The sequence below is a fragment of the Mastigoproctus giganteus genome, chromosome 2, assembly GCF_048544385.1.
Source record: "Mastigoproctus giganteus isolate SK-2022 chromosome 2, ASM4854438v1, whole genome shotgun sequence".
NCBI classification, from domain to species: domain Eukaryota; kingdom Metazoa; phylum Arthropoda; class Arachnida; order Uropygi; family Thelyphonidae; genus Mastigoproctus; species Mastigoproctus giganteus.
The window spans coordinates 224,778,702-224,802,108 of NC_143576.1; the positions used below are offsets into that span (position 1 = coordinate 224,778,702).

Genomic DNA, 23,407 nt, shown 5'->3' on the forward strand with positions numbered 1-23,407 from the left:
ACGGCTTTTTTTTTTCAGCATTTTTAAACAAGCGGGAAGATAAAGCTAGGGAAACAAGCCCAAATAACTTCGAGGGGTGTAGGGTAGTAAACTATAGAAGAATGCTTAATCCTAACTGTCTACAATAATATCAAGAGTGTTATCAAAAAAATTGGTGAATTTGAACTCATAGTTAGGACAACTAATGCTGACATAATAGAGCCACTGACAGAGAGTGATGATGCATGAAATCACTACCTGTCAATGAGATAACAGATAGCTCAGCTCATTGAGGAGCCATCTCAACAGTCATAGGACCATGGCAGTTTATAGTGCTGCATGACATCTATTAATTGGGCAGATCACAGAGGGAGGACGAATACATTTGAATTATGGAAGCCATGAATGTATACATACCATTAAGACAATATAGCACGAGAGGGAGGAGGCAGTAATGGCAGCCTCCTCCTTGATGGATGAACACTGAGCTGGCCAGTCTAATAGAGGGGGGAAAAAACATGGAGAAAGTCAGAGTGATGAAAAGTACTGAAGCTCATAACAGCTACAAGTTGATCTGTAATAGTACCACACATAAGGTTAAGGGGGCCAAGGCTAAGCATGAGAAAGCACCAGCTAGGAGAGCAAAGAATGGGGACAAGGAGTTTTTCGTGTATGGGAATACAAAGAAGAAGAAAGCAAATTAGATCAGACACTTGTGCACTAGGTGCGGAAAAGTCTTTGATAACCCGGCTGATGAATGAATAAGTACTTCACGTTGGTTTTTACTGATGAAACACCTCCCTCTATGCTAAGAAGAGTCTGTGCGAATGAGGTTGGAATTAGTGATTTTGAAATCACAGATGACTGTTTATTGGAAAATTTTTAAGCCTAAAGAAACCTCCATCAGAACTACACCTAGTTCTGATGGAGGTGGCCAAAGGGTGTATTGAACCATTGAGGTTAATTGAGAGGACATCTTTGGACTCGGGAGACATTCCTTTGGATTGGAGAAGTGGCAATGTAACATCAATACATAAAGGTAATTTTCCAAGAGTGAAGTCTTAACTACAGACTGCCTAGTTTGACCTTAGTGGTAGGAAAGTCTTAGAGGCAATGATCAAGAGTACAGTCCAGGGCCATTTAGACAGAAATGGCATACTGAAGGACAAACAACATGGTTTTGTTGGGAAAGTTACTAATTAGCTGGATTCAGCAAACAACTCTGACAGTTTCTTTGGATGTTAGAAGGCATTTGACTCAGGAAAGGTTACTGTATAAGCTGGAACATGTTGGGATTACTGGAAAGATTCTAAGATGGATTGCAGGGTGGCTGCAGGGCAAGAAGGCGTAGAGTTATGATTAAGGATATTCTTCAGATTGCTGTAATGTCAGAAGTGAGGACCTCCCCAAGGATTGGTTCTTGGACCACTGTTTCTGATTTTCATTAACAATATCAACAAAAGGATAGGTGGCTCGGTGCCAAGCATGCTTCTTCAAGATGATTTTACCAAGCTTCAAGAATGGTCAGAAAGTGGCAGCTATGATTTATGCAGCAAAATGCAAGGTCTTAGACTCAGGAAATAGCAACTTCAAAATAATTTATACACTTGATGGGTTCGAATTAAAAACAGGAGAGGAAGAAAGGGATCTGAGAGTTATATGGGCAGCTATGAAGTTTTCTCAGCAGTATAAACAGGTAGCCAGATAAGCCCATGGTGTCCTATGAATGATTTATCAAACAACATCCTGTAGAGACAGATTTTATAATTCACTGTACAAGGCAATTGTAAGACTGCATTTGGAATAATGTGTTCAAGTATGGAGATCGCACATGAAAAAAGACATTGAGCTTCTTGAAAGAGTCCAAAGCAGGGCAACTCACATGGTGAGATCAGCTAAATGTTTTTCAATTTTCATTAGAAGACTTTTGTTGCATAATAATAATATAAATAAAAATCATAGAGGGATAGTAATGTGATAATGATAATCATAAAAACAAATACTCTTGTAGAGCTAATCATAAAATAAAAATCAGTTTTAACTTTTGCTTATTTTCCACTTCACAAATTTAGGTAACATACTCACATAGCGCATCCTCTCCATGTCAATTTCTGCTCGACGTAATTTTTCCCAACTATAATGTTTAATGCATTTCTTCTTAGGCAGTCTACAGAAATCTCCTGACTGTTCAAAAACATTACTAACCAGAGGGAAACCACAAACTTCATCATCAGCAGCCTAGAAAAGAAAAAGGAGGGTGGGGAGAGAAGAAAGCTAAAAAACTCTGAATATTTATTTTAGTAAGGATAAAGAGAAATTTTAATGAGATAATTGTTAAATGAAAACAAGACTGATTTTCTAAATTTCAATTACTGAATGCCATGGTGTAAATTTGTGAACTGATATTAATGCTCCAACTGAATAGGGTACATTGGCTGACTTGTACAAACGTATGGAAAGTGACAGCAGGAAGCAAACAATATGGGTGTTTATAGTGATAGGAGAATCCAATATTGTAACACAATGTTATTCAGTTTCTTAAAGCAGAGATTGTTTCTTCAGCTAATATCGAACAAGTTTATATCACACCCATGAGCGTGATGGACAAATCATTACCATTAAGGAATGTAAAACTAGTGAATGATCCTCATTAGAGCAAGCTCAAAGAGTTTTCACAGAATAAAATGTTATCCTGGAAGGTAACACCATCAGGTATGGATATTAGCATTAGCAGTGGCACATGATGCAAGAGAGCAAGCTTATACAGTATCAGCCCTATTCACCTATCCATTTAGACCAAAAGTTTGTCCAGTTCTTCCATGAATTATATAGCATGAATATAGCATTCCTTATATTAATATAGCAAGGAAACTGGATATGTCAACATGGGCCTGCCTACACAATCATCCATGACAGACTGCAGTACACAAAGGTCTGTGCAATGAGTTCCCGTCAACAACGAACAAAAACATTTGAGGACTGCACCTGCAGCATCTAACATGATATGAAGAGAATGTAAATTACTCCTTGGATTACATAGTGACTGTGGATGAGAAATGGTACAGGCACTTTGAAACAAAGAGCAAGCAATATATTTAGCATGCAGTAGACATGTCAGTCATCTCTATGGCAGATTAAATTCAAGATCTGAAGCTAACAGGATGTTAATACATTGCATTCATGCTGTTCTTTAATTTGCAGTGACTGCAGCTTGTTATTTTGACTACATTCAGATTAAAGCCTTAGTATTTATTTCTTCATGTTATCCTCCCTGCCCTTTCCTCTTCCATTGATATTCAATATAAACAAGTCCTTTCCTCTTCACTCCTATCAATCAACAGTTTGATTTAAAGTATGCCAAACCATTGAGATATAATACTTCTTGTTACTTGCTTACCAATTTTTGCATTTTTGGCTTATCAAAATTTATAGATGGGCAGCATTGTAGTTTATCAGGCAAACACTTTGTAGGCAGGACTAAAAAAAGGACCCATGGGCACAAACATCCTGAGGGCCACTGATTGCTATTCTTAGTTTATGGCATAATTGTAGTCTTTATAAGTTGATTATCAATTTTGATACAAGGTTTTAAATTAAATGCTGGGATTGAGTCAATTTAAACTAAACCATATGTCAGAATGAAAAAAATCCTTTAATATTTTTCAAAGTAATTGCCTAGTGATGATCACTTTCTTCTATTGAAGAAATTATTTGTATCTCGGAGAGTGTTCTGATTACCATTCCAATTTCATGCTTTGTATCTTTATTTGTAGATTGTATTAGAAACACTATGGCTTATCACGGTTACCATCAAATCAAGCATGGAGGGATTATCTTCAACAGCTTGAATGAGCTCTTTGAATGTGCTTCCAGTCAGAGCATTGTTGACTCTTTTTTTTTTTTTTTTTCCATCACTTCACATAATGCAAATGACTTACGATATACAGATGATTCCATAGAGGAGAACAGTCATGTAGGTCAGCTGCCATGGTGTATACATGCTTTGACATACATGCAGTGGATTAAGTCCTGGATATTAATTATCAAACTGTATTTTATTGAACCTCAAATTGTTTTTTTTTTACCAAAACAGAAAATTGGTACATACAGTTCTGACCAGATAACCTGAATTCAATAACCGTGGAAGATCCTAAAGAAACTTGCCAACCACCTACAATTACTGACAGACAATGTACATCACTGTTTGCATTGTAATTCAATATATTGCAACATTACATTACAATATATATCTGCATTTAGTTATTAAGACAACAAAGTATACATATTGCATTCAAAATCTAAAATTACAGGACATTAAAATACAGGAAATGTAAGACAAGTAGAGGCTACGCATCTGTGAATATTTCTTAGTCTTTTTTTGTTACTGTTCAATAATTATATAAATACTATAAAAACAAAATATATTTATAGCTGCAATATTATTTTCTAAAAAAAGAATACTTCCATTGTTCTATTTTACATACTAAAATTAGGAACTTATGACACAGTTACAAATCAAGACAACACCAATTTTACATTTTTTTATTTGGTCAGATACACACTGGAGAGGAAGATCCTCCAACATTAGTTTTCATGAACTTGTTTAGGTAAAAATAAAGGACAACTGAATGTAGCATTTCATATTCTAGTAGTTCCTGCCTATTACACTGACACGCTTTTCACTGGACAACAGTTGCAGTGTTACAATTTTCCATAAATTAATTTAAAACTACTTCTAAAGAATTAGACCTGGTGGTATTTATACTTTGGCCTACAATTCAGCTGTTTACTCATTAACTAGTGGGCAATTGTTGAGAAATAAGAGATTATTGGAAAGTACTGTGAATGATAAACGGGTGGCTAAGTCTCTGATGAGTATAAAGAGGTTTTATTTAAATGGGGCCCAAGAAACACTCACATACCTGCTGGTGGGATAAGGTTAAAAATTTCCTTCCGAATCAGATGCAATAACTTGTGTGAAGAAAAATTATGTAGATTTTAACAAATATGAGAATTGTTAAATTTTATTTCACTTATGTCATCATGAACTAGCATAAGCATTAGCATTAGTAGAGGCATATGATGCAAGAAAGCAAGCTTATGCAGCATCAGCCAAGAAAAGAAAAAAAAAAAAAAAAAAAAACACTCCCATTTCACCCCTCCGTTCATTCGAAATACCCATCCAGCTGAGCCTTAAATTTATTTAGGCTATAAACTTCCACAACAAGGGATGGAAGTCTGTTCCACCAACCAACTACCCGCTGGCTAAAGGCAAATTTCTGCACATCTATCCTACATCTGTCTTTCCTCAATTTGAATTTATGCCCTCTCAGGTGATTATTCTGAGCAAGAGGAAGAATCCCATCGGCATTTAGCATGCTCAAACCATTCAAGGCTCTATACACCTCTATCAGATCACCTCGCCGGTGCCTAGTCTCCAGACACTGTAATTTGCAAAACTTAAGCCTTTCTTCGTAAGAGCAATCCTTTGTTCCATTCACTAATCTTGTTGCCCTTCTCTGTACTCGTTCCAGCAGCTCTACATCCTTCTTGAAATGAGGCCTCCAGACCTGTATACAGTACTCAAAGTGTGGCCTGACCATTGCCTTATACAAGGGAATAATCACCTCCTTATCCCTGCTAGAAAAATTCCTGTATATCACTGACAAGACACCATGAGCTACTCTTGCAGCCCATTTGCACTGCTCAGAGAACTTCATATCTGCCTGCACAATTACCCCCAGGTCATTTTCATTCTCTACCACTGTCAGTGTAGTACCACAGAGTTGATACGTTGCTCTGAGGTTACTGTTTCCCCGTATGTAGTACTTTACATTTGTCAATGTTAAACTTCATTTGCCACCTCTCAGCCCATCTGCTCAACCTTTCCAGATCCTGTTGCAGCAGCATAGCATCAGTAGTGTCCTTAACAACCCTGCTAACCTTTGTATCATCTGCAAACTTGGACATTAAGCTTGATATACCATCATCAATATTATTTATAAATACAGTCTGTCCTCGTATAACACGTGTCTGCATTACACGAATTCGATCATACACGATTTATAAATAGGGGAACGATATCTTATATAACACGAACCGAATTCGCTTATGCACAATTTGCCTTTGTGTTTACAAGAAATGGTAGTCGAACGCGGCGGAATCACCACAACTGAACACAACACAGTAGGAATGAAGAGAAGATTCTGAAATTTTGTTTTTATGATTTCGTGGAAGGGGAAACACATTTAACATAATAACGTAAAAATCAACAGAATTTCAGCTTCTGTATCGGTATTATCGCAAATGTAATTAGATCGACTTTTACTACCCGTTTATAACAGATTCCACTAGCAGGAACCACCAATAAACCGGAAACTGCAAATTGTTTTTATTGTTTTATGGTAGTGACCTCCAGTAAAACATAAGCATGTAATATGTGAGAATAGTGTGTTTTCGCCTTTACTGCATTGTTTATTCAGTTTGTACATGGGCGTTGCATCGTCTATTCAGTTGCTACTTGTTCGCTGTGCGTTTATGTATATCAAGCTTGCCTCCTCATTTTTCTTCAGTTTATAATTGTGCTCTATTCTCAAAAAAATTAGTAAAATACTTGAAAAAAGTGTGAAAAGGAAACGTTCTGGTGAAAATACTTCAGAGAGAAAAAGAAAAGCAATATCAATAGAAGAAAAATATGAAATTGTGAAACGCTTTGACCGGAATGAAAGAACATGCGATATTGTGCGTGCTACAAGCCTAAATGAGGGAACGCTGAGAACAATTAGAAAGAATGCAGAAAAAATAAAAGCAACTTTCATAGCAGGAACAACACAAAGTGTAACAAAATCAGTTAGATCAAGACACAAAGAACTGAAAGAGATGGAACGTCTTTTATCTGTTTGGATAGAAGGTCAAACAAAGAAAAGATCAGGAGCAAGTTTGCTTACGATAAAAGCAAAGGAATTGGCAATATTTGAAGACATTAGCATTAGCATTAGTAGAGGCATTTGATGCAAGAAAGCAAGCTTATGCAGCATCAGCCAAAAAAAAAAAAAAAAAAAACCCACTTCCACTTCACCCCTCTGTTCGTTCAAAATACCTGTCCAGCTGAGCCTTAAACTTATTTAGGCTATCAACCTCCACCACAAGGGATGGAAGTCTGTTCCACCAACCAACCACCCGCTGGCTAAAGGCAAATTTCCGCACGTCTATCCTACATCTGTCTTTCCTCAATTTGAATTTATGCCCTCTCAGGTGATTGTGCATAAATTCAAATTGAGGAAAGACAGACCTGAGAAATAAAGCTGAAAACCCTCAAGAAGTGCCTCCCTTTACTGCCAGTTTGATTTGATTTGATTTGGGTTTTATTGGCGCATAAGCAACTTGGGCTATAATGCGCCAAGACCATTACTGCCAGTAGTGGCTGGTTCAACAATTTCAGGAAACGTCACGCTTTCCATAATGTGAAATTATCAAGTGAAGCTGCGAGTGCAGATGAAGCAGCAGCAAAGGCATTTCCGCCGATACAGAAAAAACTAATTGAGGAAGAGGGCTATAAAAAAAAAAAAAAGTAAAGTGCAGCCATTATCAACCCACTGCAGGATGGAAGCCTCCTCAACAATTCATGTTGAGAAGAGGGCTATACACTGAACCAAATTTTCAACTTTGATGAAACCGGACTGTATTGGAAAAAAATGCCATCGCGAACATATATCTCAAGAGAGGAAGCACGAGCTCCAGGCTACAAGGCTGCTAAGGATAGGTTTACCGTTATGTTAGGAGCAAATGCAAGTGGCGACTTGAAACTGAAGCCTGTTATAGTTTATCATGCAGCCAATCCACGAGCGTTAAAAGGGATCACAAGTACTACCCTGGGTGTTTACTTTAGGAACAGCAGAAGAGGGTGGATGACAGGGCAGATCTTCACTGAACTTCTACTACATTTGTTTGAGGATGTGTTTCGAAGCTACTGCAAAAAGAAAAATTTGGATTTTAAGATTTTAATTATTTTGGACAATGCACCAAGTCATCCTCCAACCCTTGCTGAACTGTCACCAAACATCAAAATCCTGTTTTTACCGCCTAATACAACATCTCTTATCCACAGCCACTTGACCAAGGAGTAATTGCTGTTTTTAAGCACTATTACACAAGACGGACATTTAAGATGCTGATAGCAGAAACAGAGGGCGAAAATGCACCAACAGTTAAAGACTTCTGGAAGCGATTCAACATTAAGAATGCAATTTACATAATTGTGGAGGCCTGGAACGAAGTGACAAAAGAATGCTTACATGGTGTTTGGCGGCCTCTTTTACCAGATTTTATTCGTGATTTTAAAGGCTTTGATCCTGTAAATGAGCTTCCTAAATTAAAAGCACATTGTGTTGCCCTCGCAAAGCACGTTGCCTTTGAGGAATTGGAGGAAGATGATTTAGAAGAGTTGCTTCAGTCTCATGAAGAAGAACTTTCAACTGAAGAACTGCAACAACTTGCTGGAGGGCAGGTGGAAGATGAGAAAGACGAAGTTAAATGCCTGAACGCCACTATAAAACCGCTTTCTACTTCAGAGTTATCTTCAGTTTTAAATTCATTTGAGAAAAGTATGCAATGGCTAGAAGATAACGATTATAATGCAGAAAGAAGCAGAAGAGCACTTCATACAATTCGATCTGCTTTGGAGCCATATAAGCAGCTGCTTTGTGAAAGGAGGAAGATTGCGAAACAGAAACGATGTCTTTTTTATGAAAACACCCAAGAAAGAAACAGAAAATGAGCCGCAGCCCTCTAGTTCTGGCCTGCCCACATTTCATCCAAAGTCCTCATCGGCATCTCCTCCACCTCCCAGTTCCGATAATGATGACAACCTGCCGCCACTTTCCCCATAATTACGCTGCTTCAACCCCTTTCCCTCAAGCTTGTCTTCATTTACTTTTAAGGTAAGAATCTAAATTTAAATGATTAAATTATTAATTTTACATTTTTCAACTGTAAGTGTTTTATTACGATTATTTATTGTGTTTGGTAATGTTTTGGTTAAAAATGTAGTAGTAGTAGTAGTAGTGGCACTTGATGCAAGAAAGCAGTGTAGGAGCTTATGCAGCATCAGCCAAAAAAAAAAAAAAAAAAAAAAATCACACCATACCCTCCAATTGCCTGTCCAGTTCCTCCTTAAATTTATTTAACCTATCAACTTCCACAACGACAGATGGAAGTTTGTTCCAGCAATTAACAACCCGCTGGCTAAAGGCAAATTTCCGCACATCTATTCTACATCTATCCTTTCTTAATTTGAACTTATGTCCCCGTAGGTTCGTATTCTGAACAAGTGGGAGGATCCCATCAGAATTCAGCGTGCTCAACCCATTCAAGGCCTTATAGACCTCAATCAGATCACCGCGCAGGTGCCTAGTCTCCAGCCACTGCAATTTGCAGAACTTAAGCCTCTCTTGGTAAGAGGATCCCTTCATTCCCCTCACCAATCGTGTTGCTCTTCTCTGTACACGCTCAAGCAAATCTACATCCTTCCTAAAATGAGGCCTCCAGACCTGTACGCAGTACTCAAGACGTGGCCTGACCATTGCCTTATACAGAGGGACAATCACCTCCTTTTCCCTGCTAGCAAAATTCCTATATATCATTGACAAAACCCCATGACCTGCCCTAGCAGCCTGTCTACATTGCTCAGAAAACTTCATATCTGACTGCACAATTACTCCCAGGTCTTTTTCATTTTCTACCACCTTAAGTGTAGTACCACACAGTTGGTACGTTTCTCTGGGGTTACTTCTACCCATATGCAGTACTTTGCATTTGTCAAGGTTAAACTTCAGTTGCCACTTCTTAGCCCATCTGCCCAAATTATCTAGATCCTGTTGCAGTAGCACACTGCCATTACTGTCATTAACAACCCTGCCAACCTTCGTGTCATCTGCAAACTTCGACATTAAGCTTGATATACCTTCATCAATATCATTGATAAATATACAAAACAACAGTGGCCCCAACACCGAACCCTGTGGGACTCCACTAATAACATTAGTCCACGAAGAGCAGCACCCATTGATTACCACCCTCTGTCTTCTCCCACTTAACCATCCTTTTATCCATTGTAGCAACTTACCCTTAATACCATTCTGCTCCAATTTGTACAGTAGTCTTCCATGCGCAACAGTGTCAAAAGCTTTCCTGAAATCCAAGTATATGATATCAAAATTATTTTTTTGCATCCAGTTCCTTTGTGACCACATCATAATAACCAATCAAATTTGTCAGACAAGACTTTCCCTTAACAAACCCATGCTGTGTCTGAATTATTGCTGCAGTCTTGTCTAGATGATCCTGCAATGCATCTTTAACCAGTGACTCCATTATTTTACCCGGAACAGAAGTTAAACTAACTGGTCTGTAATTATTCGTGTCACCCTTCGAACCTCCTTTGTGAATTGGGGATACATTTGCACATCTCCAGTCCGTGGGAACCTCTCCTGAGTCCAAGGATGCTCTCATAATTATGGCTAAGGGTTTGCTTAGTTGCTTTGCCGCCTCCTTTAATATAACTGGATAGATCCCATCCGCCCCAGGTGCCTTTCTTATGTTTAACTTCAACAATTTCTCCTCCACTTTGCTCTCAGTTATTACAAAATCATTAAGCACACTGCTACAATTTGATAACCTTCTTCCATTTTCAAACTGTAATGATTCCTCACGTGTGAATGTAGATGCAAAATACTCATTCAGTTTGTTTGCTATCTGAGCAGGATCATCAACAGTCGAACCATCGATGTCAAGTGGACCAATCATATTCAGCCCCTTCCTTTTAGAGTTTATATAAGTAAAGAAATCCTTGCTGTTTTTCTTAGCATCTTTTGCCAAAGATTTCTCGTAATCCGCCTTTGCCTGCCGAACCTCCTTTGTGACCTGATTACAGACTAGCTTATATCTGCTACAGGCTTCTGCGTCGCCTGATAATTTATATGCATCCCATGCATTTTTCTTCTCTGTCACGAGTCTCATTAGTTCATTTGATAACCATTTAGGCCTAAACCTTGAACAATATTTCTTCATCGGTATGAAAAGTCTAGTATCTTCCACGATTAATTCCTTGAATGCTTCCCACTTAGAATTTACTGTTTGGAACATCGTCAGTCGATCCCACTGTACAGAATTTAAAAACTGTCTGAGACCACTGTACTCCCCTTTACGGAAGCAAAAACCCTTTCCTTTACCCCTGACGGTAGTTACCTCTTTGAGTAAATCCCACTTCAGCACACTGTGATCACTGCCACCTAGTGGTTCCTTTATCTGCAAATTCTTAATACACGAATGATCACTGCTGATAACCAGATCAAGAGTATTACTTTCTCTGGTTGCCTCTCGAACATGCTGCTGCAGAAAACAATCATCCAATAAATCCACAAAAGTCTGACTAGTGTGTGAGTGACCAACCCACAAGTTCCAGTCAATATCTGGGAAGTTAAAATCCCCCATTATAAGACATTCTGATTTACTGGCCCACTCTATTTCTCTGTACAATTGTTCATTGTACTCATTCGAGTCATTAGGCCTATAACACACTCCTACTCTTATTTTTGCTTTTGCAGTGCTTATGTCACACCAAACTGACTCAACAGTGCACTGTCCATCTATATCAACTGGATGCACTTCTCTTGATTTTATGTTTTTCTTAATTAACAGCATAACACCTCCTCCCTTTCTGTCCTGTCTATCCTTTCTGTACACATTGTACTCCCCAAATTCCAGTTCTGCATTCCTTATATCTTTGTGACACCACGTCTCTGCTATCCCAACAATATCCGCCTTTGATGTCTTGACCAACACTTCAAATTCATCAAATTTATTTACTATACTTCTAGCATTGGTATACATGCAAGCATACATGCTCCTATGCCTATTCCTCGTTACCCTAACACATCCCATATACCCAACTATTCCAGGATGACTGCCATCCGTCCCTGAAACCCCCAACACCCCTCGCTCCAGGTCGCTTCTTATTCTAATAGAAGTTGTGCAAGAATCACCTTCACCTCTGCCTGCGGTTACTGTTAAACTATTAGTCTTTGTATCCCCCCAAACTAGCAGTTTTCCGACCCACCTAACACTGCCTCGATAGCATCAGCAAATATTCTTGCACCCTTTCTATTTAAGTGTATCCCATCCCTGTAGAAGCAATCTCTCCTGTTAACAAGTACAGTCCAGGCTGAAAAAAATTCTACCCCTTGAGCCTTGCACAATCTTTCCAGGGCCGAATTGATTGACAAGGCTCTCATCATATACTCCCTCCTATCGTGTCTGGGCAGAATTGCAGACACTTTTAAATTCAACCCTAATTCTCGGCTTTTTTTCAACAGTGACCTGTACTTGTTGAGTAATTCTGCCAGTCTCCTACTCTTAATATCATTAGTGCCAACGTGTACAACTATATCACCTTTTGTGCCCTTGAAAGATGATATCCGCTCTACAACGTCATCAACCTTTGCCCCTGGCAGACATACCCTGGTCCTGTTCCACCTATCCTTTTTACATAGCATGTTCCCCATTTCCCTGACAATAGAGTCACCAACAACTAATAGTTCCTGTGGGACCAGCGCATTCTGCCTTGGGGGTTGCCGCTGTGTTGCGTGATGACCAAGTGCACGCTCTGGCGTTGATGTGGGCAGCTGAGAGCTTGATGGGCCCCTCAATTTATTTCCTTCGAGGGCATCCACCCTGTCCTTCAAACTCCCATATAGGCCCATAACAACGCTGAGTTGTCGCCTGATTTCCTTACACTCCTTACATCGCGCACACACAAAGACATCCCCCATGGCAATATCATGTTCCGTTCCAGAGAGTTCGGCAAACATTTCACAAGTTGTACATTTTTTTAGGCTGTGACGCGTTGGAGAATCGCCCCCCTCAGTTCTCCCCCGAGTCACAACACTCCTGCCACTTTGTGCCCGTTGCTTTGCTGCTCTAGTTCGGGGCATGGTAGTTTAAATTAATAAAATCAATAAATTAAATGTCAGTAGTATTTGAATAGAAACTATGAAATAGAAACAGTGAAGCGTATTACTATATAATTATGCGTTAGAGCTACCTAGCTACCTCAATTAAAAACTTTGAATTCCCTACAAAAACTTTGAATTCCCTATATACAAAAACAATGGCTACAAAAATCGAACAAAAATAACGGTTTTACCTATCGTAAGTAAAATCCACAAAAACTCTTTATCTAAATTAAAATAAAAAATAACCAGCGTAACTATAACTATATGACTACGTATTAAGTACAATATAAAACAACAATCATGTAAATAAAAGGCAAACACTTATCGTTTTTGCGGAGCCTGTAACTGTCAGCTGTAACTTTTAAATAGAGTCAGCGCCCTCTCCAATGTGTGTCCAATCTTGGGTGGTCGGCCCCTAACCCTATTTTTTCCATAGGGCCTGTTCTTTATATTACACGATTTTGCATTGCACGAGGTTTTCTAGGAACACAACTATCGTGTTATACACTGAACCCTGAGGGACTCCACTAATAACATTAGTCCATGATGAGCAGTATCCATTGATTACCACTCTCTGTCTTCTCTCCCTTAACCATCCCTTTATCCATAGCAGCAATTTGCCTCCAATGCCACATTGCTCCAATTTGTGCAGCAGTCTTCCATGTGCAACAGTATCAAAAGTTTCTAAGATCCAAATATATAATATCAAAGTTATTCCCTGCATCCAGTTCTTTTGTGACTGCATCCAGTTCTTTTGTGACTGCATCATAGTATCCAATCAAATTGGTCAGGCAAGACTTTCCCTTAACAAAACCATGCTGTGTTCGAGCTATAACTGAAGTCTTGTCTAGATGATCCTGCAGTGCTTCTTTAACCAGTGCACCCATTAATTTTCCTGGAACAGAAGTTAAACTCACAGGTCTATAATTGCTTATGTCAGCCTTTGATCCTCCTTTGTGAATTAGGGTCACATTTGCACACTTCCAGTCTATGGGTACCTCCTCTGAGTCCAAAGAAGCTCTAATAATTATGGCTAAGGGTTTGCTTACTTCCTTTGCTGCCTCCTTTAATATAACTGGATAGATCCCATTCACCCTGGGTGTTTTTTTATGTTTATCCTCAACAATTTCTCCTCTACTTTCCTCTCAGTTATTACAAAATCATCTAGCTCACTGCCAGAGTTTACTTCACCTCTGGCATTCCCCTTCCTGAATAACTCCTCATGTGTGAATGTAGATGCAAAATACTCGTTTAGTTTGTTAGCCACCTGATAAGGATCCTCAACTGTTGAGCCATCAATATCCAGTGGACCACTCTGATTCATCCCTTTCCTCCTAGAGTTTACATAGGTAAAGAACTCCTTTCTGTTTTTTTCTTTGCATCCTTTGCCAAGGATTTCTCATAATCTGCCTTTGCCTGCCTAATGTCCTTTGTGACTCGGTTACAGACCAGCTTATATCTATCATAGGCTTCCATGTCACCCATTAATTTATATGTATCCCATGCATTTTTCTTCTCTGCCATATATTCCATTAGTTCATCTGACATCCATTTAGGCCTAAACCTTGAACAACATTTCTTAGTTGGTATGTAAAGCCTAGTAGCTTCCAAGATAAGTTCTTTGAATGCTTCCCATTTTGAATTTGCTGTTGGTAACATCATCAGTTGGTCCCACTGTATAGAATTTAGATACTGTCTCAGTCCATCGTAGTCGCCTTTACGGAAGCAATAACCCTTCCCTTTACCCCTAATGGTAGTTACCTCTTTGAGTAAATCCCACTTCGGCACACTGTGATCACTGCCACCTAGTGGTTCCTCTATCTGCAGATTCTTAATGCATGAAGAATCACTACTAATAATCAGATCAAGGGTATTACTCCCTCTATTTGCTCCCGAACATGCTGATGAAGAAAACAATCATCCAATAAATTCACAAAAGCCTTGCTAGTGTGTGAGTGACCAACCCACAAATTCCAGTCAATATCGGGGAAATTAAAATCCCCCATTATAAGACTCTGATTTACTGGCCCACTCTATTTCCCTGTACAGTTTCTTATTATACTCATCAGAGTCATTAGGCCTATAGCACACTCCTACTCTCAATTTTGATCTCCCAATGCTTATGTCACACCAAACTGACTTGACACTGCACTATCCAGCGATGTTGACTGGCTTCACTTCCTTGGATTTTATGTGTTTCTTAACTAATAGCATAACCCCTCCTCCATTCCTATCCTGTCTATCCTTTCTGTACACATTGTACTCCCCAAATTCCAATTCTACATTCCTTATATCTGTGTGACACCACGTCTCTGATATCCCAACAATATCTGCCTTTGATGTTTTGAGCAATACCTCAAATTCATCAAATTTATTTTCCAAACTCCTAGCATTGGTGTACACTCAAGTATACATGCACCTGTTCCTATTCTTAGCTACCCTAACACAACCCATGTGTTTACTTGTACCGCAATGACTCCCAGCAGTCTCTGAAATATCATGCATCTTGTTTTCCAGGCTGCTGCTCATTCCAATAGCAAGAATCACTTTCACCTCTGCCAGTGGCTACTGTTAATCTATTAGTTCTTGTATCCCCCCCAACTTGATTCAATGTAAAATTACAACCCAAGTATAACTACCAAGTATAAGTGCAATACTGACTTTGAAAATTATCTGAATGAACACCTTGTGATAAAATATATATTTGTTCTAAACATTTTTTCTATGTTGGGGTAGTAATGTACACGTTAAATCTACCAGTGCGGAAAGTGCCGCGTAGAGCTTCACTTCTATGCATCAATCAAATTTAAACACAATTAACTAAAAATAATTACTTCATATTGCATTTCTGTTCTTAATGTGTGTATTAAAACACAAAATTCTCATAATCTGAGACATGATGGAATAAATTTGACTATCATTGTATATGAATAACAAATTCTGAAATGGCCACTAAGATTATTATATAATTATTAGCTTCCTCTATTTGAAGAAATAAAATAAATTTGGCATGATTTATTCTGATACATACTTTTGGCTCTTTGGAATGTTCAGGACACAAAATTCGTAGCCTCTTACAGTAGGTTCTCTGCTGGGGATTATAATAATCACAAAACATATTGCTGCCTTCAATTCTAGTTTTATAAAATGATCCAAACGATGTCTGACTTTCATACTGAAAGATAAATTAAAGAAGAAAAAAAAACTTATACAATCAAAATATTAACACAATTACAAATGGTTTTAAAAAGCAAAATTTTCATTTTGAACATTCAAGATAAACAAATTTTAAATTTAGCCTGTTTAAGGCAAACTAAAAACAGCTCACAGTCCTGTGCATTTCTACTCCACACAACAGACAGCCTGCCACAACCAGTGTCATATCATTGTTTCATTGAACATAAAGCAGGATACTAACTAAAATGGTTTCATCCCTTGAGTCTTATCACATTACTTGATACAATACTCATGTACTGCATTACAAAACCACATGGCAATCAACTGTCCAGTTTTTAAAATTGGATTAGTTGCAAACATGCTTACATCTGACAAGCCCCCATGCCAAAGAGAGGAAAGTACAGGGTATTTCTATACTGTACACTGCCAAACTTCATAAAGTCTATCTGTAAATTCTCATAGCAGACAGACATCATATACATACATATATATATATATACATATATTTATAATTATTGATAAAAAATAAAGAAAGAAAGTTAAAACGACAATAACTGTAACTAATATGTAAATAATATTTATGAGTCAATGCAGTTGCAAGCAATCATGCAATACACCCATAATGTCTATAATATTAAGGATAATTAATATAAAGAACCATTGGAATAAGTAAATCAATCCAATAATAATACCATCAGGGATCTAAGAAAACGCAAAAAAAAAAAAAAAAAAATATATTATCGCTTTTTACCGACAATCTAGATGACTTCAACTGGGGCCAACCACCCAGAATGAAGGCAAAAAACAACAAGAAGTTCTCTGTTTCTGTGATGATCAATATATGCTAAGTAATTTAAATCTAACCAAATATAAACCAGTATAGGCCGGATGTAAATCGAATATAAATAAATCGAAAGAAGATAATAAAAGTTAAAAAAAAATTTAGAAATATTAGAATCAAAGGTAAGAAATATAAGTAAAATATAAATGTAAGCATATATTATTCATCGTTGACCCGACAGAGAACGTAATTTAATGATTACATTAAGATTAAATATATAATACATACTACATATTGACCGTATCTAGGACATAATGTAATAGTCGTCAAAATAATATGTGGTGCCCCCTATATCCATCACATAGGTGCCCCCTATGTGATGGTTATTTTTGGTTTTTTTTTTTAGGAGCATTAGCAACTAAGGCCATATTGCTCCGGGATATGCGGTGGTCATTCCCTGACCTTTCCGCATCCTCCGTATTTGGTGGTGACGGGCTCGAACCCCGGTCTAATCAAGAAGCGTGTGCTACGCACTGCTGCTCCTTCCCACCTGGCTACGGAGGCACCCCTATGTGATGGATGCGGTAAAAATAAATAAATAATTAAATTAACGCATAGAGAAAACATGCAGATAGTAAGAAGAAAAACTAAAGGAGTAGGAATAATAGAATCTGAACTCCATAAAGGCGAAAAATAGTGGTATAGATAAGAAATAGTTTCTCCTATGTCCTCGGATTGCCCTAATAATTTCGGAGAAATAAAAGTAAAGAGTGTAGGTCAGTTTAAAGACATTACAAGATATAAGTTGTGGCTCGGGTATGCCCGGGATCGCAAACCCGTTCCTATAGTAGGACCCTGAGCTGAATTTGCATGTTATCTCAGCGTGAACTTAAGTAAATTTAAATGAATTTAACTATATATATTAAAAAAAATAATAATAATAATAATAATAATACACTGTAATTTGCAAGCCGGTGGGTACAAGTTTTCTACGCCGTAAGACACCAAGAATGCAAAGTGTATCCTATTTACATATATACATGGCACTGAATATAACGATTATATTGAAAATTATATTAAAACAATAGGTTCAGAAAACAAATTTTTGAAATTAATTATGTTTATTGCTTTCCTGAAATGATATTTCAGGTAAGCGATAGGGAAATTATTATTGATCAACCTGCCGTACAACGCTGTTAAGCCCGTTGAACAATTTTTATTACCATTGCAGATATAAGCAATCCTTAGACATTGCGATAAAATTATATTAGCATGCACTGATTTTGATATATTAGATTTCCAGTTTGTAAGGCTGACTACGTTAAAATTAAATGCATCTCTTTTATTATATATGTTTACGTCTATATTATTATTATGGAATATTTCTATATGAAGATCCAGATAATTTGCTATAGTATCGGAATTATTAGTTTTTTTTTCAATACTAGTTCTACTGGATATAATTTACTGTAATCCCGGACAAAATGTGGACAATTAAAAACACATATATCATCTACGTATCTATATATAAGTAGGTTATCTTGGAATTCTCTTTCTGTATAATGTAGATAAAGGTTTGCGATTATGCTTGATGCTGGACTTCCCATAGGGGTGCCAGTCACTTGTAGGTATAACGATGTTCCGTCATATACATAATTATTAAAGATGCATAATTTTATTAGAGAATCCCAATAGGTTAAATCAACCTTTAAAGCATTTTTATTTTCTAAATATAGTTTCTGGAGGACGACTTTTAAGTTATCAAGATTAATGCTCGTAAATAGACTGTTAAAGTCAAATGTTTGTATTTGATGAATATTGTTATTTTTTAGAGCATTTATAATAGGTAAGTTATTATTTATTATAATAGTTTTATTTAAGTTATTTAATATAATTTTAAGTAACTTTTCTAACATTTTTCCGGGAAATTCAGAAAACAAATTTTTGAAAATTAATTTCAAAAATTTGTTTTCTGAACCTATTGTTTTAATATAATTTTCAATATAATCGTTATATTCAGTGCCATGTATATATGTAAATAGGATACACTTTGCATTCTTGGTGTCTTACGGCGTAGAAAACTTGTACCCACCGGCTTGCAAATTACAGTGTATTATTATTATTATTATTTTTTTAATATATATAGTTAAATTCATTTAAATTTACTTAAGTTCATGCTGAGATAACATGCAAATTCAGCTCAGGGTCCTATTATAGGAACGGGTTTGCGATCCTGGGCATACCCGAGCCACAACTTATATCTTGTAATGTCTTTAAACTGTCCTACACTCTTTACTTTTATTTCTCCGAAATTATTAGGGCAATCCGAGGACGTAGGAGAAACTATTTCTCATCTATACCACTATTTTTCGCCTTTATGGAGTTCAGGTTCTATTATTCCTACTCCTTTAGTTTTTCTACTTACTATCTGCATGTTTTCTCTATGCGTTAATTTAATTATTTATTTATTTTTACCGTATCCATCACATAGGGGGCACCACATATTATTTTGATGACTATTACATTATGTCCTAGATATGGTCAATATGTAGTATGTATTATATATTTAATCTTATTGTAATCATTAAATTACGTTCTCTGTCGGGTCAACGATGATTAATATATGCTTACATTTATATTTTACTTATATTTCTTACCTTTGATTCTAATATTTCTAAATTTTTTTAACTTTTATTATCTTCTTTCGATTTATTTATATTCGATTTACATCAGGCCTATACTGGTTTATATTTGGTTAGATTTAAATTACTTAGCATATATTGATCATCACAGAAACAGAGAACTTCTTGTCGTTTTTTGCCTTCATTATGGGTTGGCCCCAGTTGAAGTCATCTAGATTGTCGGTAAAAAGCGATAATATATATATATATATTTTTTTTTTTTTTTTGCGTTTTCTTAGATCCCTGATGGTATTATTATTGGATTGATTTACTTATTCCAATGGTTCTTTATATTATCCTTAATATATATATATATAAAAATAGGGATAAATGTAAAAGTTTTTTGCCAGATCAGATTAATGCCATCAATAGTAGATTGTACATTACATCAGTCTGTAATCTAGTTATTATAGTAAAAGTATAATATATACTATATAGATGCTGAATATGTATATAAATATAGTATACAGCTTACAGCAGGCCATAAGGTCAAAATAACTTATAAAGACTAAGATAGCCCATGTAGGTCTACAAGGCCATACCCTGGAAATAAACATGTAATTAGTAATAATATATAAATATATAATACAATGATGATTATGTAGTTAATTATTGATATAAAGATACATTGAAAGGGACTTTTTCAAGGGCTAACCCTTTCAATATATCCCACCAATAATTAACAAAGCTATCTGTTTCTGACTGCTATCTGCTTGTTTAACATTGAAAGATAACGTTGTTATCCTGCCTGTTTGCTACTAAATTATAACCAAATTGAGTTTAAGAATTGGACTCTGTTAAACAGGCAGATAGTAATCAGAAACAGACAGCTCTGTTACTTATTGGTGGGATATATTGAAAGGGTTAGCCCTTGAAAAAGCCCTTTCAATGTATCTTTATATCAATAATTAACTACATAATCATCATTGTATTATATATTTATATATTATTACTAATTACATGTTTATTTCCAGAATATGGCCTTGTAGACCTACATGGGCTACTATCTTAGTCTTTATAAGTTATTTTGGCCTTATGGCTTGCTGTAAGCTGTATACTGTTATGTTTATATACATATTCAGCATCCATATAATACATATTATACTTTTACTATAATAACCTTTTTTAGCATTAGCATTAGCATTAGTAGAGGCATTTGATGCAAGAAAGCAAGCTTATGCAGCATCAGCCAAAAAAAAAAAAAAAAAAAAAAAACCCACTTCCACTTCACCCCTCTGTTCGTTCAAAATACCTGTCCAGCTGAGCCTTAAACTTATTTAGGCTATCAACCTCCACCAAAAGGGATGGCAGTCTGTTCCACCAACCGACCACCCGCTGGCTAAAGGCAAATTTCCGCACGTCTATCCTACATCTGTCTTTCCTCAATTTGAATTTATGCCCTCTCAGGTGATTTTTCTGAGCTAGAGGAAGAATCCCATCAGCATTGAGCATGCTTAAACCATTCAAGGCTTTATACACCTCTATCAGATCACCTCGCTGGTGCCTAGTCTCCAGACACTGTAATTTGCAAAACTTAAGCCTTTCCTCGTAAGAGCACCCCTTTGTTCCATTCACTAATCTTGTTGCCCTTCTCTGTACTCGTTCCAGCAGCTCTACATCCTTCTTGAAATGAGGCCTCCAGACCTGTATACAGTACTCTAGGTGTGGCCTGACCATTGCCTTATACAATGGAATAATCACCTCCTTATCCCTGCTGGAAAAATTCCTGTATATCATTGACAATACTCCATGAGCTACTCTTGCAGCCCGTCTGCACTGTCAGAGAACTTCATATCTGCCTGCACAATCACCCCCAAGTCCCTTTCATTCTCTACCACTGTCAGTGTAGTACCACAGAGTTGATACGTTGCCCTGGGGTTGCTGTTTCCCATGTGTAGTACTTTACATTTGTCAATGTTAAACTTCATTTGCCACCTCTCAGCCCATCTGCTCAACCTTTCCAGATCCTGTTGCAGCAGTGTAGTGTCAGTAGTGTCCTTGACAACCCTGCCAACCTTTGTATCATCTGCAAACTTGGACATTAAGCTTGATATACCATCATCAATATCATTTATAAATACAGAAAACAATAATGGACCCAACACTGAGCCCTGAGGGACTCCACTAATAACATTAGTCCATGATGAGCAGTGTCCATTGATTACCACTCTCTGTCTTCTCCCACTCAACCACCCCTTTATCCATAGCAGCAATTTGCCTCCAATGTCACACTGCTCCAATTTGTGTAGCAGTCTTCCATGTGCCACAGTATCAAAAGCCTTTCTAAGATCCAAGTATATAATATCAAAGTTATTCCCTGCATCCAGTTCTTTTGTGACTGCATCATAGTATCCAATCAAGTTGGTATAATATATATATATAACTATATATATATATTATACCAATCAAGTTGGTATAATAATATATATAACTATATATATATATATATATATATATATATTATGTGAGGTAAAAGTTAGGCAAAAGTAATAAAAATAAATAAATATGGCTATGTAGCTATCATTAGAGGCAGCAAATGCACATCCTCCACATGATGCCTAATTTTAAATATCATATTTATTTTAATTATCAGAGATATATATATATATATATATACTATATATATATATATATATAATATATATACTATCATTAAATATTGACAAAAGTTAAATTATAATTAAATAAATAAATAATTGAGCATTCATTGGAGGCAGCGACTTGCAATTCCTCCATATGAAGCCGAAATATATTTTAAATTAAATAAAATAAAACATAAGCCAGTAGTATGGTCAAAACTGTAGAGTGAAAGTTAACATAAAAATAACCAAATAAACAAACGAACGGAAAAAAAAAGAATAAAAATTAGACATAAATAATAGCCCAGAAATGAAGAGCAAGAAAAACACTGACAGGGAGAAAATTGAGTATATTGAGTTATCCAAAGCCATTAGAAAGAGACTCAGAGAGGACATAAGAAGATTTAACACAAGAAAAGTAGAACAAGCATTAAGGGAAAACAAAGGATTTAAATCAGCAGCCATGAGCAGTAATACAGAAAGACAAATGATACTGAAACTGAAGAATAGCGATGGTGTACTTATAAACAGCAGAGAAGGCATAATTCAAATAGCAGAAGACTACTATAGAGAATTATACAAGGAGCGAGGGAATAATACCAGCAGTGGGGAAGATGGATTGCAAAGTAGCAACACATACGACATACCCGATATTCTTCCTGATGAGGTAGAACATGCATTGAAGAAAATGAAGAATTGGAAAGCCCCGGGGGAAGATGAAGTTACTGTAGAGTTGTTAAAATTGGGAGGAAGAGACATAACACAAAAACTGGCAAGGCTCTTCACAAAGTGCATTAGAAAAGGTGTGGTGCCTAAGCAGTGGAATAATGCAATCATAGTTTTGCTGCATAAGAAAGGAGATAAATCAGAAATTGGAAATTATAGACCAATTAGCTTGTTATCCCACATCTACAAGTTGTTCACAAGGGTCATTACTAACAGATTAGAAAGAATACTTGATGAGAATCAACCGAAAGAGTAAGCTGGCCTTAGGACAGGATTCTCAACTATGGATCACCTTCACGTAATATCACAGTCAATGGAGAAAGCAAATGAATACAAAACACCATTATGCCTGGCATTTGCGGATTATGAAAAGGCATTTGACTCCATACAGCATAAGGCAATGTTTCAGGCACTGGAAAGAAAAGGCATAGATACTCCATATATTATGATTTTGAAGAAAATATATGAGAGTGC

At 36.7% G+C, this 23,407-nt stretch overlaps 1 protein-coding gene across 2 annotated transcripts in view; it reads right to left on the minus strand.

Moving 5' to 3' along the window:
* The window catches only part of LOC150090180 (CXXC-type zinc finger protein 1-like), a 157,309-nt gene that overhangs the window by 14,638 nt on the left and 119,264 nt on the right, over positions 1 to 23,407 (minus strand). For both annotated transcript variants that reach the window (XM_090369001.1, XM_090369002.1), the window contains 2 exons: positions 16,021 to 16,164; positions 2,065 to 2,217 (listed from right to left, as the gene is read on the minus strand). In XM_090369001.1, coding sequence (XP_090225127.1) covers positions 2,065 to 2,217; positions 16,021 to 16,164 — 297 coding nt within the window. The remainder of the gene's footprint in view (positions 1 to 2,064; positions 2,218 to 16,020; positions 16,165 to 23,407) is intronic.